Source organism: Carcharodon carcharias, chromosome 6 (assembly GCF_017639515.1).
Source record: "Carcharodon carcharias isolate sCarCar2 chromosome 6, sCarCar2.pri, whole genome shotgun sequence".
NCBI lineage: Eukaryota > Metazoa > Chordata > Chondrichthyes > Lamniformes > Lamnidae > Carcharodon > Carcharodon carcharias.
This window is the reverse complement of record NC_054472.1, coordinates 132,719,125-132,737,858: the sequence shown is the minus strand read 5'-3', so window position 1 is coordinate 132,737,858 and position 18,734 is coordinate 132,719,125. Positions and strand designations below refer to the sequence as shown.

At 41.5% G+C, this 18,734-nt stretch overlaps 1 protein-coding gene across 2 annotated transcripts in view; it reads left to right on the top strand.

Moving 5' to 3' along the window:
• Nucleotides 1-462: 462 nt before the first annotated feature.
• Nucleotides 463-18,734, top strand: part of tmem64 (transmembrane protein 64) — a 73,447-nt gene continuing 55,175 nt past the window's right edge. The window contains exons 1-2 of one of the 2 annotated variants that reach the window (XM_041190467.1): nt 463-963; nt 1,070-1,807. In XM_041190467.1, coding sequence (XP_041046401.1) covers nt 1,118-1,807 — 690 coding nt within the window. In that variant the 5' untranslated portion in view covers nt 463-963; nt 1,070-1,117. Of the gene's footprint in view, nt 1,808-18,734 lie in introns of both variants that reach the window. The other variant, XM_041190466.1, reaches the window with a different exon arrangement.

Genomic DNA, 18,734 nt, shown 5'->3' with positions numbered 1-18,734 from the left:
CCCCTGCAGGCACTAAGGGCAGGATTTTTTTTTTAAATTCCCAGCCGCTGTGCTCCCACTGCGGCATTTTATTATTTTAGGTGCATTACAACTCCAAACAACTTCATACAGTTTAAGTACTATTGTAAGATTCTATATCCCAATATTTTGTGGCAATGATTTAGCGGTTCCAGTGCAAAACGCCATGGAGTCTGTAATAGGCGAAAAAAAATGAGCATGTGTTATGAGGAAACGTTATTTTTTTATTTGTTTTTGCTTTAGCGAGCAGACTGTGTCCCAGGGAATCAACCCCATGCAACGGATACAGAATGTGGTTTGTAGAGTAAAAGCCTGCGCTGATGTTTCTTTAAGCGGTGGGTGACTAAAACTTGTCTTTAAACTGTGCGCGGCTCGGTGACGTGCAGCAGTAGCAGCATTGTGGGTGAGAGCGGTCGCCAAGCGGGACGGACTGGGTGCAGAGGGCGGATGGAGGCGGCGGCGGAGGAGGCGGGGAGCGGACGGCGGCTCCAGGTGGACTCTGTGCGGCTCAGGAAGATTGGGCCGCGGGCGGCTCGCGCTCTCTGCAGCCCGGGAGAGCGGGCGCGTGTCCTCCCGGGGCTCTGCTAGGTGGCGGCGGCGGCCGCCGGGGGGGGACTGACAGTCAGGAGGAGGCTGTTTGTGTGCCCGTGAATATTCCGCTCCCCTCCTGAGGAAAGATGAGACGGGACGTGGCAGTAGCAATCCTCCTCCCGCTCGCCAGCTGCTGCTTCCGTTGCACCGTCACAGACATCGGGATCATCTGAGGGGGAAAAAACAAGAAACATCGTCTTTTGCAACCACTGGGCCTGCGGGAACATCCTCCTTCTCTCCTCCCCTTCGTGTGGAGCCGTTGCAGCAGCAGCACTTGGGCAACGCTTTAACCCTCCCTTCACCCTCACTCCGCCCAGTTGCACTGAACGATGAAGAGTTTCGACTAAAGAAAAAGTGAGCGAGCCTGTTCATCAGGGGAAAATCGGATTTTATTATTGATTATTTTTGTACAAATTTTTGAAGGGAATAGACAATATATCCAGTTTTTATCTCCGCACAGATTGTTTGCAAGGTCTCGAGAGATTGAATTTCTCCTCCCCGACCAAATATGTGGAACTCTGGCGCTGGCTCTCTGCAGGTATTGAGTAAAGTGTTAAAGAAGTTGGGCAAAGGTCACTTGGCGCTGAGCCGGGGCTTGCAGAGACCCTGCCCCGACTCATTGCTGCTGGCCCAGGGAGAAGCGGTGAACGTGGAGCGGGTCCAGGTGAAGCCCGAACTGAGCCTGCAGGAGCAGGGAATGGAGAGCGAGTTGCCCATCCTGGGCGACCCGAAGGCGACCTACTGCCTGAACGGCTGCTGCCTCAAGAGCTTCCTGCTGGTCTGCGTGCTCACCTTGGTCTGCTTCTCCTCACTAGCGCTGGTGCGACGCTACCTGAAGGAGCTGCTGCTCTGGGTGGAAAGCTTGGACAGCCTGGTCGGGGCATTGCTCTTCGTCGTGGGTTTCATCGCCGTCTCTTTTCCCTGCAGCTGGGGCTACATCGTGCTGAACGTGGCCGCCGGCTATCTGTACGGTTTCGTGCTGGGCTTAGGGCTGGTGGTGGTCGGGGTGTTGATCGGAACCTTCATCGCACACCTGCTCTGCAGGAGGCTGCTGGCGTCGTGGGTCATTACCAAGGTCCGCGACAATGAGCAGCTCAGCGCCGTGGTCAGAGTGGTGGAGGGAGGCAGTGGACTGAAAGTGGTAGCCTTGGCCAGACTCACCCCCATTCCTTTCGGGCTGCAGAATGCAGTGTTTTCGGTGAGTATCAATGTTAAAACCAATATGAGGGACGTAATGAATGACATATTACTTTAACCTGCAGAATCCCTATTACAACTGTAAACAGCGTAATAGCTGCACACAAAAAAAACTGCTGAAAGCTTACTCTTTTTAACAGCTTGTCTCTCAGAGGTAACATCCAAACCCTATCCAGACAAAACGAAATAAGTCTCGTCGACTAATTTTGGATTGGAATCTAAGTAACAATTTATGTAAAATTTGCTTAGTTTAATGAATGACTGTTTTGCAGGATATACTGTTTAGGGAAGAAAAACATAAATAAATTAGAGTATCCCAGGCTGTATTTTGAATCTCAATTATAGGTGCTCCTCAGATAATTCCTGTGGTTTTTTTTCCGTAAAACTCTTTGGTTTTCTATCTCAAAGGAGTGGACAGCATGAGAGAGCTTTTGTTTGTTTAACTCCCAGGGGAATATATTGGTGGTTCCTCCAGTCTGGAGATCATTGCTATTGCTTGGGAAATGAGAGCAGCAGTTTATTTATCATGGCACAGCTCAAAATGAAAGTTTAATAGTTCTAAAACAGGAATGGTTCAGACACTAGTTTCATTAGCCGACAGTGCTTTTTTCTCTTAATGAAATCAAACATGAATACCCAGAACTAATAAATTATTTTTCACCAATTGTTAGCGCATATGACAAACTACTTTCAAAAGGCCAAAACTTGTATTCATTTTGGACACCTTCTCATTTGCCCTGTTTTGTGTACCTTGTAAATGTTATTGACCGTTGGTTGGGCAACAATTAACAGTATTGCATCCAGTTCTGGTTTCCACACTTTAGGAAGGACATGACGATACTTGAGAGGATGGAGAGGAGATTTATCAGAATGATTCCTCGGACGAGGGAATTTAGCTACAAGGTTAGGTAGGAGAAGCTGGGATTGTTCTCCTTGCAGCAAAGGAGGCTGAGAGGTGATCTGTTGGAGGTGTACAAGATTTATCACAGGTTTAGATAAGGTAGATAGAGATGAACTGTTTCCATTAGCTGATGATACAAGGACTAGGGGACACAGATTTATGGTTTTGGGTAAGAGATATAGGGGGGATGTGAGAAAGGACTTTCTTACAGTGTGGTAAGGACCTGGAGCTCTGCTAAAAGGTTGGTGGAAATGGAGATGATCAATGATCTCAAAAGGAAATTGAATTGGCACATGAAAATAAATCTGCAAGATTTCAGGGATAGAGCAGTGGACAAGGATCTGGCATGGAGTCAGGCATGTTGTCATAAGTAGTACCCACCTGGTAAAGCATCATTAAAATAAATAATGCATACCACCCTGTTTGCCCAAGCATTGGCTCAGTGTTAAACTCTGGGACCACATCAAGAAGCAGTCTTGCACTCTGCTGTATTTCCACTCCTTTATGCTTTGCTTCCACTGCAGTATAATTATGATAAATGAAGAAAATGCTGGAAACACTCCAGGTCAGGCAGCATCTATGGAGAGGGTGAATAAACATTTCAGTTGATCTTTCTTCACAGATGCTATCTGACCTTCTGGGTGTTTACTAACTATGTTTTATTTTTCCGATTTCCAGCATTCACATTATTTTGCTTTCGCAGTATAATTGTAGCCTGTGCAAAGTCTCATTTAAAAGCTTTCTAGCAATTTGCAACTTCATTTTTAATGTTAGGAAGGAGTCAGCAAATGTGAAAATATAACTGATAATTCAGATTTGGTGAGAACTTTCTATTTGTGTTTGTAAAGAATAGCTGCCTGGGTGGTAAATTATGAGGATGTTAACAGTATAATTTGGATCTGCCCATACAGGTATCCTTTGAAAGCTGATCCTGTAGTTTACTAAACTAAAAGTGCTAAGGTGTTAATGTAATGCTCGTGACACATGTATGGCACTAACCAGTGGTCACACTTTAAAAGAAACAATAATAACTCCACACCTACAGTATCCTACATTGAGGTTTATTGGCCTTCCGTGCTTGGTGGGCACCGCGGGGACTGGGGTGTTTTATCGACCCCTTTAACCATATTTTGGTTTAATGTTTGTAAGTTTCCTTTAAACTTTGTACTTGGTTTTACAGCTGACCTGACATAGGGGCTGTGTTTGCTTTATCCCTTATTTTGTTGGTTTAGTTTAATTGGTTGACTCAAAAGAGTTACATTGAGGTTTATGAGCATGCTGTGGGTTGCCGGTCAGCAGTACAAAATGTGGACAACTATCCCTATTTGGCCTACATCGTGCTCACGTTAGGACTGATGAGAAAGTGAAGGAAATATTGTTTTTTCATTTTCACAAGAGAAAAGAGGCTACTTTCCCAAAACAGAAGTAGAATTTCTAAGACGTGATAAAATATTAGTTAGAAATTAGAGATAATGGATGCAATGGGCAGGCTAAGAGAGCTTTAAAAAAAATCCCTGCACACAGATACTTAAGGGAGCTGATAATGGGATTGTCACCTTATGGATGCTTTGGAAACTGGAATAGCTTCTGGGGATTGATAAAGGAAGAACATGATAATTTATAAGGTAAGGAGAGTATATAGAGAAACCTGCAGGCGATGGACCACTGATCCTATTTGTAGTAGGTAAAAACCTTCAACGGCATTTTGAAGGAGTGAATAATAAAATACCTAGAGAAATGTTAACAACAAGAAAATTAAAACGTGTAACAAGGCAAAACTCAAGATGCTGCATTCTATGCACTTATACCTTAGAAACCTGGACAATAAATAAAAATCTGTGAAAGAAAATAGAGGCCTTTGAAATGTGGAAGCTAAGATGTATGTTAAATTGCTTATGTAGACCATAAGACCAATGAAGTGGTGCTTGAAATTGCAGGAACAAGAAGAACTCTAAAAAGTGACATCCAGAAAAGTAAATTTTAGTATTTTTGCCATTTGATCAGAGCTTAAAAGCCACAGAGATCTCTTCTAGAGGGAAACATGGAGGGCAGCAGAAAGAAGGGTTGCATATGAGCTACAGTAGATGTGTGAGGATGGCTCAAGATGAGTGTGACATACCATGACAGCAGATCTCCTGTAGGAAGTACAGACATCATGTATAGACATCAGGGTGGAGGACTGTGAAATATTAAAGGAAATTAACATAGAGAGAGAGAGGAGGTACTAGTGGATTTAGCGGCCTTAAAAGTGGATAAATCCACAGGCCCAAATGAGATGTATCCCAGAGTGTTGAGGGAGGCAAGGGAAGAGAAGTCGGGCTCTGGCAGTAATTTTCAAATCCTTTCTGCCCACAGGTGAGGTGCCAGAGGACTGGAGGACTGCTAATGCCCTCCCATTATTAAAAAAGGGAGGAAGGGATAGACCAGGAAACTACAGGCCAGTCAGCCTAACCTCAGTGGTGGGGAAGCAACCAGAAAGAATTCTGAGGGACAAAATAAATCTGCATTTAGAGAGACACATCAATCAAGGATCATCAGCATGGATTTGTTAAGGGAAGGTCATGTTTGACAAATTTGATTTTTTTTTGTTTGAGGAGGTAACCATGAGAGTTGATGAGGGTAATGCATTTGATGTGGTTTACATTGACTTTAGCAAGGCTTTTGATAAGGTCCCTCATGGCAGACTCGTCAAGTAAGTAAGGGCCCATGGGATCCAAGGCAAAGTGGCATGTTGGATCCAAAATTGGCTGAGAGGCAGGAATTAGGGGGTGATGTTGGAGGGATGTTTCTATGACTGGAAGTCTGTTTCCAGTGGGGTTCTGCAGGGCTTGGCGTTGGGGCCCTTGCTTTTTGTGGCGTACATAAATGACTTGGTCTTAAATGTAGGAGGTATGATCAAGAAATTCATGGATGGCATGAATATTGGTAGAGTGGTAAACAGTGAGGAGGATAGCCATAAACTGCAGGAAGATAGCTGTAAACTGCAAGAGGATATCAGTGGACTGGTTAGATGGGCAGAGCAGTGGCAAATTGAATTCAACCTGGGGAAGTGTGAGGCAATGCACTTGGGGAGGGCTAACAAGACAAGGGATTACACTTTGCATGGTAGGGCCCTGGAAAGTACTGCAGATCAGAGGGACCTTGGTGTGCAAATCCACAGATCCCTGAAGGTAGCAAGGCAAGCGGTTAAGAAGGAATATAGGATACTTGCCTTTATTAGTTGAGGCATAGAATATAAGAGCAGGGAGATTATACTGAAACTGCATAAAATGCTGGTTAGGCCGCAACTGGAGTATTGCGTGCAGTTCAGGTCACCACATTATGGGAAGGTTGTGATTGCACTGGAGAGGGTGCAGAGGAGATTTACCAGGATGCTGCCTGGGCTGGAGGGTATGAACTATGAGGAAAGTTTGGATAAACTGGCGTTGTTTTCCTTGGAGCAGTGAAGGTTGGGAGAGGTGGATAAGATTATGAGCGGCATAGATAGGGTGGATAGGAGGACACTTTTTTCATTGGTAAAGGGGTCAATAACCAGGCGGCATAATTTTAAGGTAAGAGGTCGAAGGCGAAGTGGGGAGTTGAGGAGAAATTTTTTCACCCAAAGGGTGATGGGAGTCGGGGAATTCACTGCCTGAAAGGTTGAGTCAGAAACTCTCATAACATTCAAGAAGTATTTAGACATTCACTTGCGTTACCTTAGCCTCCAGGGTTATGGGCCTAGCCCTGGAAAACGAAATTAATGTAGTCAGACTTTTGTTGACTGGCGCGGACACGATGGGCTGAATGGCCTCCTTCTATGCTGTAAAAGTCTGAGAGTCTAGGAGTAGCTACAAGCAGCAGAAGAAGCAGAGTAATGTTGGCCAAGAGGAAGTCACCATGTCTTTGAAATGGAATTAATGTTTAACTAATTGTTTTAGCCTCAAGGAGATAGAAGACCTAGAGAGTTTAATAAATCTAATCAAAAAGGCTAACTGAATGTTTGCCTTAAATGCCCAGGGTTGGGGGAAGGGGTATTGACATACAAAAACAAGCAAGTGGTTTCATTTGTACATAGCCTTGGCTAAACTCTACCTGGAGTACTGTTTTCAGTTTTGGTATTAAATCTAAAGAAAGCTGTAATGGCCTTGGAGATACATTGCAGATTCATTAGAAAGAAACCAGGTGTTAATGGATTAAAGTATAAGTACACGTTGCACAAACTTGTTTTGTAATATTTGAGATTAGCCGTTTGAAGAGTAATCTAATCAAGGCGTTTAGAATGGTAGTGATCCAATAGGTTGGATACAGAGAGACAGTTATATCTGCTGGGAGAATCCAGAGCAAGGGGTCATATTCTTAAATTTAGAGCTGTGCCACTTATACAAAGGATCATGGAAATCTGGAACTGTTTTCTGTAAAACACTGAATGCTGGGTCAATTGAAATTTTCAAGGTTCTTTTTAATAGATTTTTGTTAGGCAAGGGAACATTGGTCCCTATATAGAGTTATTGTACAGATCAGCCAAAATTTAATTGAATGGTGGAACAGGCTCAAAGGGCTGAATAGCCTACTTCTATTCCTGCATTCCTAATATGGGGTATTTGATGGACATTGTGTTTAGATGTTAGAAAAGCTTTTGAGTGTCAATATAAATTACTTAGAAGTGGGAGAGAGGCAAGATGAAATTTGCTGCTATGAATCTAATGTGGGTGAGTGCTGCAAACATCTGGGGATGAGATGGTGAAAACCAAGGGACCATGGGAATTAGGCTGACAAGAGGCAGATGTAATTTAATGGAAACAAATACAAGTTGAGACTATCAGGTGTATCGTGATATAATGTAGAATAATACATAGGAGAGGGATTCAAGTGATGGTGGCTAGCCAGTTGAATATATTGTAGTATGTAACTGCAGTAAAGAAGCCAAATATAAACTTTGAGTGTTTAGCCTAAAGAGTATAATGCATACCTCAAAAGTGGTAGTAGAACTTGTAAGGAATACCAGGAACACATCAATGCACTATAGTCGGGACACCCTGGCCATACAGAGGGCATGAAAACTTAAACTTTAAGCACCTGAACTGTAAGAGATGGAGGGTTTTTTAATTCATTCATGGGAGGTGGGCATCATTGACGCCAATTAGGGATGAGGCAATAAAAATGGTGGAAAGCCCTTTGTGAACTGCTGCAGTCCGTATGGTGAAGGTGCTCCCACAGTGCTGTTCGGAAGGGAGTTCTATGAGTTTGACCCAGCGAGAGTAAGGGAATGACACTACATTTCCAATCTAGAATGGTGTGTGGCTTGGAGGGGACCTTGCTGGTGATGGTCAGTGTCCCCCTTAAGCTGCATGGCTGTGCAACAGTCCATCAAGTGCTATATCCTGATGGTAAAATGAGGTTTGCTGCCACTCTAGCCCATGAGCAAATAACTAACTGGTAAAACAAAAACAGAATTACCTGGAAAAACTCAGCAGGTCTGGCAGCATCGGCGGAGAAGAAAAGAGTTGACGTTTCGAGTCCTCATGACCCTTCGACAGAACTTGAGTTCGAGTCCAAGAAAGAGTTGAAATATAAGCTGGTTTAAGGTGTGTGTGTGGGGGGCGGAGAGATAGAGAGAGAGAGGTGGGGGGGGGGGGTGTGGTTGTAGGGACAAACAAGCAGTGATAGAAGCAGATCATCAAAAGATGTCAACGACAATAGTACAATAGAACACATAGGTGTTAAAGTTGGTGATATTATCTAAACGAATGTGCTAATTAAGAATGGATGGTAGGGCACTCAAGGTATAACTCTAGTGGGGGTTTTTTTTATTTAAATTTTTTTTTTAATAATGGAAATAGGTGGGAAAAGGAAAATCTTTATAATTTATTGGAAAAAAAGGAAGGGGGAAACAGAAAGGGGGTGGGGATGGGGGAGGGAGCTCACGACCTAAAGTTGTTGAATTCAATATTCAGTCCGGAAGGCTGTAAAGTGCTTAGTCGGAAGATGAGGTGTTGTTCCTCCAGTTTGCGTTGGGCTTCACTGGAACAATGCAGCAAGCCAAGGACAGACATGTGGGCAAGAGAGCAGAGTGGAGTGTTAAAATGGCAAGCGACAGGGAGGTTTGGGTCATTCTTGCGGACAGACCGCAGGTGTTCTGCAAAGCTGTCGCCCAGTTTACGTTTGGTCTCTCCAATGTAGAGGAGACCACATTGGGAGCAACGAATGCAGTAGACTAAGTTGGGGGAAATGCAAGTGAAATGCTGCTTCACTTGAAAGGAGTGTTTGGGTCCTTGGACGGTGAGGAGAGAGGAAGTGAAGGGGCAGGTGTTGCATTTTTTGCGTGGGCATGGGGTGGTGCCATAGGAGGGGGTTGAGGAGTAGGGGGTGATGGAGGAGTGGACCAGGATGTCCCGGAGGGAGCGATCCCTACGGAATGCCGATAAGGGGGGTGAAGGGAAGATGTGTTTGGTGGTGGCATCATGCTGGAGTTGGCGGAAATGGCGGAGGATGATCCTTTGAATGCGGAGGCTGGTGGGGTGATAAGTGAGGACAAGGGGGACCCTATCATGTTTCTGGGAGGGAGGAGAAGGCGTGAGGGCGGATGCGCGGGAGATGGGCCGGGCAAGGTTGAGGGTCCTGTCAACGACTAACTGGTAACCTCCCTCACGACCGGAAATTAATGCACAAAAGCCAAGCCTGACAAGATTAATCAGGTAGAATTAACAGCCGAAATTAACTTGTCACTTCCTGGAACCCAAAGCCACGTCAGCACTTATCTCTCCTGCGGCCTGATCACTGGCCCTTCTGCTCGCTGCTTCCCTCCCACTTGCAGAACCCCTCTCTCATTTCTTTCCTTCCTCCCTCCTGTCGCTACTCTCCCAACCCTTCACTCACAGCGAGGTTTGGGGGAGATAGGTGGCGAGCAGAGAATTTTCTTTCATATTAACAATGAGAGAGGTGAAACTTTAGTTTAATTATTTCATTCCCTGACACAGTTGCAAAGTAGCATGCTGGTCACTGGAAACAATAGTAATGCAGCACCATTTACAACTCTCCACAACAGAAGTTTGGTAGGAGTTGTAAATGAAGAGTAAAGTATTGTGTCGCTCAAGTTTGAAACTACCATTAAAATAAAAAATGGATATCAGCATATTTGAAACGTACATTCCTTTTTTTAATTACTCGACATGCACCCTAATTTATTCAGTGGACATGTTGAATATGCCGCACTGTGATGTGCTGCAGCATTAAAGTGAATTGTATTTTCAGTCAGACCCTGAAACTGGGAACACCTGAGCTTGCAAGTTTGCATACGGTGAATATCTTTCAACAAAACACAAAACAACCCTACAGGGAGCAATGATTTACAAAACAGCTTGATGAGAGCAGGTGTCAAGTACCCGGGGATTAATGTAACCTAAATTGAGCCTATGAGGTACATTCTTATGATGGAACTATGGGTTGTCTACCTCCATCTTTGTGGGACTAGATAAACTTAAATCTCAATATTATGTGTTTATCTTAAAAAAAAAATTATTTAGAGTTGAATGATCCTGATGAATGTATATTTTGAAAATTTACTAATCTGTTCAGTGGCTTTATAAGAAAGATAAAGCAAAGACTGGCATTGTGAAGCTTTTAAGTAAACAATCTATTGGAGACTAGTTATAAAATATTGTACAGGTTTCAATATAAAACAATATTGTGAATACAAAAGCAAAATACCGCAGATGCTAAAAATATGAAATAAAAAGAGAAAGTGCTAGAACTACTCAGCATGTGGGGCAGCATCTATGTAAAGAGAAAGTTAATTCAGATTGATGATCTATCATCACTTTTATTAACTTAAGGGCCTGACGACAGGTCATTGATCGCAATGTTAACTCTGTTTCTCTTTCCACATTGATTTCGAAAATGGTGGAAATATCCAAGTGAATATACATTATTCTGTTTTTCCTCTAAACTGGATTACTTAACTTGAATCACAGAATTGTTACAGAAAGAGGCCATTTGGCCTGTCGTGTTTGCGCTGGCTTTCAGAATGAGCAATTCACCTTCCGGCTTTCTTGCCGTAGCCCTGCATATCCTACCTTTTCAGATAATAATCCAGTTTATTCTTGAATGCTTTAATTCAAACCTGCCTCCACCACTGTTATGAGACAGCCTTTTGGTAAAGCTGAGTTATTTAAAAATCCGAGAGGAAAACTTTAGACAACTGTCATAACCTTTTTTTAAGTGGTATGTTTGAGATGCAAATCTAAATTCAGGAATCAGACCACCAGTTCTCGAGAGGTTTTATATTAAACTAAGTGAAACATTTTATTAATTTACACAAGTTAAATACATATACATGGCTAAAAATTGCTACTATCATAACTTTTAACAAATTCTTAAACTAATCTCCATTAATGCAACAGCAACCTGTAGGGCAGGATTTTCCCAGCCGGGGTGGGGCCCACTCGCCGATGCGTAAAATGATGCGCGGTGTCGTCAGGCGGAACTCCTGATGTCATAAGACCATAAGATGTAGGAGCAGAAGTAGGCCATTTGGCCCATTGAGTCTGCTCTGCCATTCAATGAGATCATGGCTGATCTGATAATCCTCAGCTCCACTTTCTTACTCTTTCCCCAAGACCCTCGATTCCCTTCCTGATTAAAACTCTGTCTATCTCAGCCTTGAATATACTTAACAACCCAGCCTCTACAGCCTTCTGCGGGAAAGAATTCCACAGATTTACTACCTTCTGAGAGAAGAAATTCCTTCTCATCTCTGTTTTAAATGGGCGCCCCTTTACTCTGAGATTATGCCCTCTGGTCCTGGACTCTCCCACAAGGAGAAACAACCTCTCAGCATCTACCTTGTCAAGCCCCCTAATAATCTTATATGTTTCAATAAGTTCACCTCTCATTCCCCTACCCAACCTGCTCAACCTCTCCTTCCTGGGATCAACCTACTGAGCCTTCTCTGGACTGCCATCAATGCCACGTCACCGCGCCCCATTTAAATTTTCAGGTAGGCAGGGGCGCAGCAAAATCAGCTGTGCGCCCGCCGGCCTGTCAATGGCCAATTGAGGCTATTGACAGGATCATTGAACTAATTAATGGACCTGCCCATCCAACCTTAAGTTTGGCGGGCAGGCCAGGAGCCCTGGCATGAATTAGAAAAAGCATGACACCTCATCCACGGGCTGGATAAGGTTTCATGTAGGTTTTAAAAAATGTTATTAAAGTTTAAAAAAAATGATGGACATGTCCCAACTCAGGTGACAGTGTCACATGAAGGGACATATCAGGGAATTTTTTTTTCTATTAATATTTTTGACAGTGGAGGCGATCTCCCTAAGGCAGCTCTTAGCTTCAGGGAGAAGAGTGCGCTCTTTCATGAGCATGCGCGAAAGAGTCCACTCTCAGGTTTAGGGATTCCCCCCCCCCGCCTGCACAGTGAGTGCATAGTGCTTCCATGCAGATGTCAAGGCCCGCCCACATAAAATGGCACCACGGCCCCAATTGGGGGTGCCGATTGGAGGAACACCTCTGCGCGCCAGCACTTCAACTTCGTCCCCAACGGGGGGAAAATCCTGCCCATAGATTTTTAAGCAGACACCAGGCAAAGCATTTTCACCTTACAAATTCAAAATAAGGTTCCTTTCACTTTGGTTCCTGTGAAGTCAGTTGGAGGCTTACAGCTGTTTTGATCTTATATTGCCTCTGCTCTGCACACACAAAACTGCTGAAGTTATAACTAGCACTTCTTATTGAATATAAATTCCCATTGTATCATCAGTCTCTTTTTACCCACCTCTTCTAACAATAAAATCCCTTTAATTGTACTAATTATATTAGCAATATAAACATATTGCTTGGTCTCTGCTCACTCGGTGCCAGACTTCACTCGCCTTCTTGAATGCTCTATTCAAAAAATGCAATTGCACTCTACCTCTCTTACATCTCAAAACTAGTACACATCAAAGCACCCAGACGAGCTGGCTTTAATTCAATTAAGACATACCCACAGACTAAACCTCTATTTAAAAAAAAGTTCCAATAATATTATATACATTAATAGCTTCATGACCCTCCCTATCAAAAAATGAATCGTCATAATTCTAAAAGACAGCTTCATTTTAGTAACCCATCTCACGCTATCTCCTGTACTTGTTACATTATTACATTACCAAATGCTTGTATTAACATAATATATATACACAAGCCCTTGGTATCCAGGTTTTTTAGAAAAAAGTTGCTTTTTTCTTTAAGCTTCAAACTCTTGATAATGCATCTGTGAACAGATTTTCCCTTCCAGCAATATGTATAACATATATATAATATATATATATTTATATATAAATATATGTATGGATTAAATGGTTGTAATAATAGACTCCACCTGAACAGCCTTGCACTTTTGTCTCGAAGTTTGTCCAAAAACTTCAAAGGATTATGGTCTGTATAAACAATTGTTTCTGATTTGTTTGCAACATAAGTTTCAAAATGCTGCAGTGCTAACACAAAACTCAAAGTCTCTTTTTTGACCGTTGAATATCTTCTCTGTTGTACATTCAGCTTCCATGAAAAACACCCTATCGGTTTTTCAATTCCAGTGTCGGCGCCTTGCAACAGTACAGCCTCAATGCCTATTATCACTTTCGTCAATGGCCAACTTGAGTTGCTTGGGTACTGCCAAAACTGGTGTGGTAGTTAATGCAGTTTTCAAACTATCGAATGACTTCTGACACTCCAGTGTTCGTTGACTGACACTCCAGTGTTCGTTGAAACTTCTTGTTTTTTGATAGTTCAGCCAGCGCTGCAACCATTTGGCTAAAATTTAGTAGAAATTTCTGGTAAAACCCATCATGCCCAGAAATCTCAAAACTTCTCATTTTGTAGGCACTGGGAAATCCACGATAGCCTTGACTTTCGCATCTTTTGGAGCCACCTTACCATGTCCAATGATATGGCCTAGATACGTGAGCTTTTGAAAATTCACTTTTAGCCAAGTTCATCACCAAATTAGCTTCATGTAGTCGAGTAAATAATTCTTCCAGATGCTCCTGCCACGCCTGACTGAAAACAACTTGATCATCAATATAAACCGCACAGTTGTTAAGACCTGAAATTACTTTGTTTGTTAGTCTTTGAAATGTTGCAGGTGCATTCTTCATACCAAATGGCATGACTTGAAACTGATATAGTCCACTTTGGTGTTATAGAAGCTGATATCTTGTTTGCTCTCTCCAACAATGGTATTTGCCAATATCCTTTCAGCAAGTCCTCTTTGTGATAAATTTTGATTGTCCCAATTTCTCAGTGCACACTTCCAACCATGGTATGAGATATGAACCTGCTATTGTCACAGCATTCACCTTTCCATAGTCCACACACAGTCTTTGTGTTCCATTTGGTATTGGTACCAGTACAATAGGCGAACTCCGACTACTGCAACTAGATGCAATAATATCATTTTGAAGCATGAAATCAATTTCTTTTTGCACTTGTGATAACTTTGCTGGATTTAATCTCTAAGGTTGTTGCTTTATTGAAGATGGCATTTCAATACATACATCATGTAACATATTTCCACAAATAGGTTTGTGTGACTGCAATAGCTTTTCCAAATCACTTTGACACTTCTTGGAAGGTAACTCAACATTTCATTTAAATTTTCAAGCACCCCCTCATTATCCAATTTGATTAGAGGAAAATCAGTTTCAGAGTCCTGCACTTCTACTTCTTCCTCATCATCCATCACCACTAATACCTCGTTGTGTTCCTCTTCTCTTCAAAGTACTTTTTAAGTATGTTAACATGACATACCTTCTGCTTCTTTCTTCTACTTGGAGTATTCATTAAATAATTTACTTCACTCAACTTCCTTTCAATCCTGTAAGGCCCACTGAATCTTGCATTTAATGAACCAGCAAGTACTGGTAACAAAACTAGTACTTTTTCCCCCAGAAACAAAACTGCGAGTTTTAGCTTTCTTCGTGTTTTCACTTTCATAATTTGCTGTGATATCTTTCAATTTTCCCTAGCCAATTCTCATGCTCTGTTCAATCTTTCCCTGAAATTTGCTACATAATCCAGGAGAAAAGTTTCTGAAAGTTGACCCACCAATTTCTCATGAATCAATTTCAGTAGTCCCCTTACCTCATGACCATAAACGAGTTCAGAAGGGCTGAAACCAGTTGATGTATTAGGAACGTCTCTAGTAGCAAATAATAAAAAAGGAATTCCTGGAGCCCAATCCTGTGCATAATCCTGACAATATGCTCTTATCGTAGTTTTTAAAGTTTGATACCGTCTTTCCAAAGCTCCTTGTGACTCCGGATTGTAAACTGTTGACTTAAATTGTTTTATCCCCAAACTGTTCCTTAATCAGCTGTGACATGAAATTTGACCCCTGATCTGATTGTATTTCCTTAGGCAAACCATATCTTGTAAAATATTTAATTAACTCCTCTGCAGTCTTCTTAGTTGTAATATTTTTTAAAGGTATCGCTTCGGGGAACCTGGTAGACACCTCCGTTAGTGTCAATAAATACCGATTTCCACTTTTAGTCTTGGGGAGAGGTCCTACACAATCTATCATGACCTTGGTTTGGAGTTATTCAAACTCTGACATTGGGATTAAAGGTACTGATTTAATTACTGCTTGTGGTTTTCCTGTTATTTGATATGTGTAACAGGTTCTACAGAATTTGATTATACCTCTATGCAATCCTGGCCAAATAAAAACCTCTATCTTTTCCTGTTATCCTAATTCCTAAATGTCCCCACATTGGAATTTCATGAGCAATCCTCAGAATCTAATTTCTATACCCTAATGGGATAACAATCTGATGCACCCCCCTCCAGCTTTCATTTGCTGACACATGATCCGACTGCCATTTTCTCATTAAAATACCATCCTGAAGATAATAAGATACTGGAATACATTTTGCTTCTGTTTCTGAATAAGCTTTCTGATATAACTGTTTTAATTACAAATCGTTTTTCTGTAACTCCACTGTAACCTCTTTGAGTTAACATTTCAGCTGAATTGTCCTGGATTCCTTTGTCTTGAACAATGCTATCAAATACAGTACAAATTTTGACACTACCTTCTTGCCTTTGAACTGCCTGCATATTTTGTTTATCTTGTTCTTCCCGATGAGCCTTTGATCTCGTTACAGCACAGTCAGGAACCAATCCAGCATGTTCCTTCAGTAACACCTCTGTTGAAAATACTTTTACAGACTGCTCAACTATCATAGGCATCGGACACATTTGTGATCCAGCTACATCAGAATAAAATGAACCTCTGCAATGGGCAATTTTTCCAACACTCCAACTATAACTTCACCTGTCTTCCATATGCTCTTTAAATTTACCTTCCACAATGGAATAGATTTAGCATCTCCATGAACCCCACTTATTATTACTTTCTACTGCAATACTCGCTTTGAACAACAAATATCACTATCCCAAAACATTATGGATTGACTAGCCCCTGTGTCTCTTAAAATTTTAACATCTTTACCTACTCCATTCTGTATACATGGATAGACTTTCCCTTCTCATACAACAAGAAAACTTGATGTTATTATTACAGTCTAAGTTGTTAAGTAGGGCGCTTGAGGCATATACTTCACTATCAGAAGAAATGTCAGTGAATTATGATGTGGTAAAAAAGGTTATTTTGAGTGCATATGAGTTGGTTCCTGAAGCATACAGGCAGAAATTTAGGAATATGAGAAAACAGCCTGGGCAGACTTATATTGAGTTTGAAAGAGTAAAACAAAGTAATTTTGACCAGTGGATATAGGCATTAAAAATAGAGACAACTTATGCAGCTCTTAGGGAAGTAATTCATTCCTGCAACCTGCTGCTCAGAATTCTCTTGAGTAAATTGTGAACAATTTCCCACTTCTTCACCTTTCATTGATTCTCTCTATTTCACCTGTACACAAACCACTGGTTTCTCCTCTGAACCTCAGAATCCTCAGTACTTTTATTTCCAGAGCTTTTCTGTACCCCAAAATTTCCAACAGATTTTTTCTGCAATCTCCAACACACTGACTTCATGTGCCCCACTTTATTACAATGAAAACACCTCAATTTTCTAATGTCACTTCTACCTTCAGCACCACCTCTTTATTCTGAGTACAAACTTCCTATGAACTTCCAGCTACTCCTTCTCTGCCTACCTACCTTCCTTTCACCTTCCCACCTTTTATCCTTTTCCAATTTGAAAGAGTCAAGAGAAAAAGTTCAGCTCTATGAACTAACTTATAATTATCAGCTATCTCTACTGCTTGTCTTACAGAATCAACCCTCTGTTCCTCCACATGAGTTCTCACTACTGAATGTATTGAACCTTTAAATTCTTCCAAAAGAATTACTTTCCTAAGGCTACATAAGTTGTCTCTATTTTTAATGCCTGTATCCACCGGTCAAAATTACTTTGTTTTACTCTTTTAAGCTCAATATAAGTTTGCCCAAGCTGTTTTCTCATATTTCTAAATTTCTGCCTGTATATTTCAGGAACCAACTCATATGCACTCAAAATAACCTTTTTTATCACATAATTCACTGACATTTTTTCTAATTGCGAAGTTTTTACCTCAAGCACCCTATCTAACAACTTCGACTGTAATGATAACGTCCGGTTTTCTTGTGGCCATTCTATCTGTTTAGCTAGCTTCTCAAATGAAATCAAGAACGTTTCCATATATTTTTCCTCAAACTTTGGAAGAACTTGTACAAATTTAAACATATCCCCACTGGATTCTACTCTGGAGATAAATCCTTCCTCACTTACTGGCATTTCTTTTTTTAACTGCCAACATTTTCAGTTGGATTTCGCTCGCTCTCTCTCTCTCTCTTTCCTCCTCCTCTACCGTCACAATTTCTAATTCCCTTTTAAAAGCCATTTCTCTGTCCTTTGCTTCAAATTCAAGCTTATTCAGTTCCTCTGCTTATTCAAATTCAAGCTTCTTCATTTGTAGCTGAAGTCTCACTACCTTCAGCTGTGACTCACTGGTGTCACATTTCACTTCTAACTGTAGATGCTGTGTGATATTTTTAATTATATCTGATTTCCTAGCACCCTCAGTTAGCCCCAATTTTAACTTATCTGCTAATTTTGTTAATTTACTTCTAGTTATTTTCTCCAACCCAACCAGAGTTATCTCATCTGCTTCAAGACAAGTCTTAGAATTTGCCAAAGCCATGTTGCAGTCCCACCACTTCCAAAACACCTCACTAACCCCTGAATTCAAAGTGCTTCTCGTACTCGTAACCTTAAGATTCACCAATTCCAAACCAATCATGAATTTAGAAATATTTTAATCCCGGATGAGCCCCCAATTGTTATGAGACAACCTTTTCGTAAAGCTTGAGTTATTTAAAAATCCCAGAGGGAAACTTTAAACAACTGTCATAATCTATATTGTTAAGTGGCATGTTCGAGATGCAACTCTATATTCAGGAATCAGACCACCAGTTCTCAAGAGGTTTTATATTAAACTAAATGAAACATTTTTATTAATTTACACAAGTTAAACACATATACATGGCAAAAAATTGCTACGATCATAACTTTTAACAAATTCTTAAACTAATCTCCATTAATGCAACAGCAACCCGTAGGGCAGGATTTTCCCAGTGGGTGGGGGGGTGGTGGGGGGTGGCGGTGGCCTGCTTGTCAATGTGTTAAATGATGCATGGTGACGTCGGGCAGAACTTTTAACAAATTCCTAAACTAATCTCCATTAAGGCAAAGGCAACCCATAGATTTTTAAGCAGACACCAGTCAAAGCATTTTCACCTTACAAATTCAAAATAAGGTTCGTTTCATTTTGGTTCCTGTGGAGTCAGTTGGAGGTTTACTGCTGCTTTGATCTTACATTGCCTCTGCTCTGCCCACACAAAACTGCTGATGTTACTTAGCATAGCTCTTGAATGTAAATTCTCAGTGTATCGCCAGCCTCTTTGAACCCACCTCTTCTAACAATAAAACCCCTTTCATAGTATCAATTTTATTAGCAATATAAGCATATTGTTTGGTCCCTGTTCACTAGGTGCC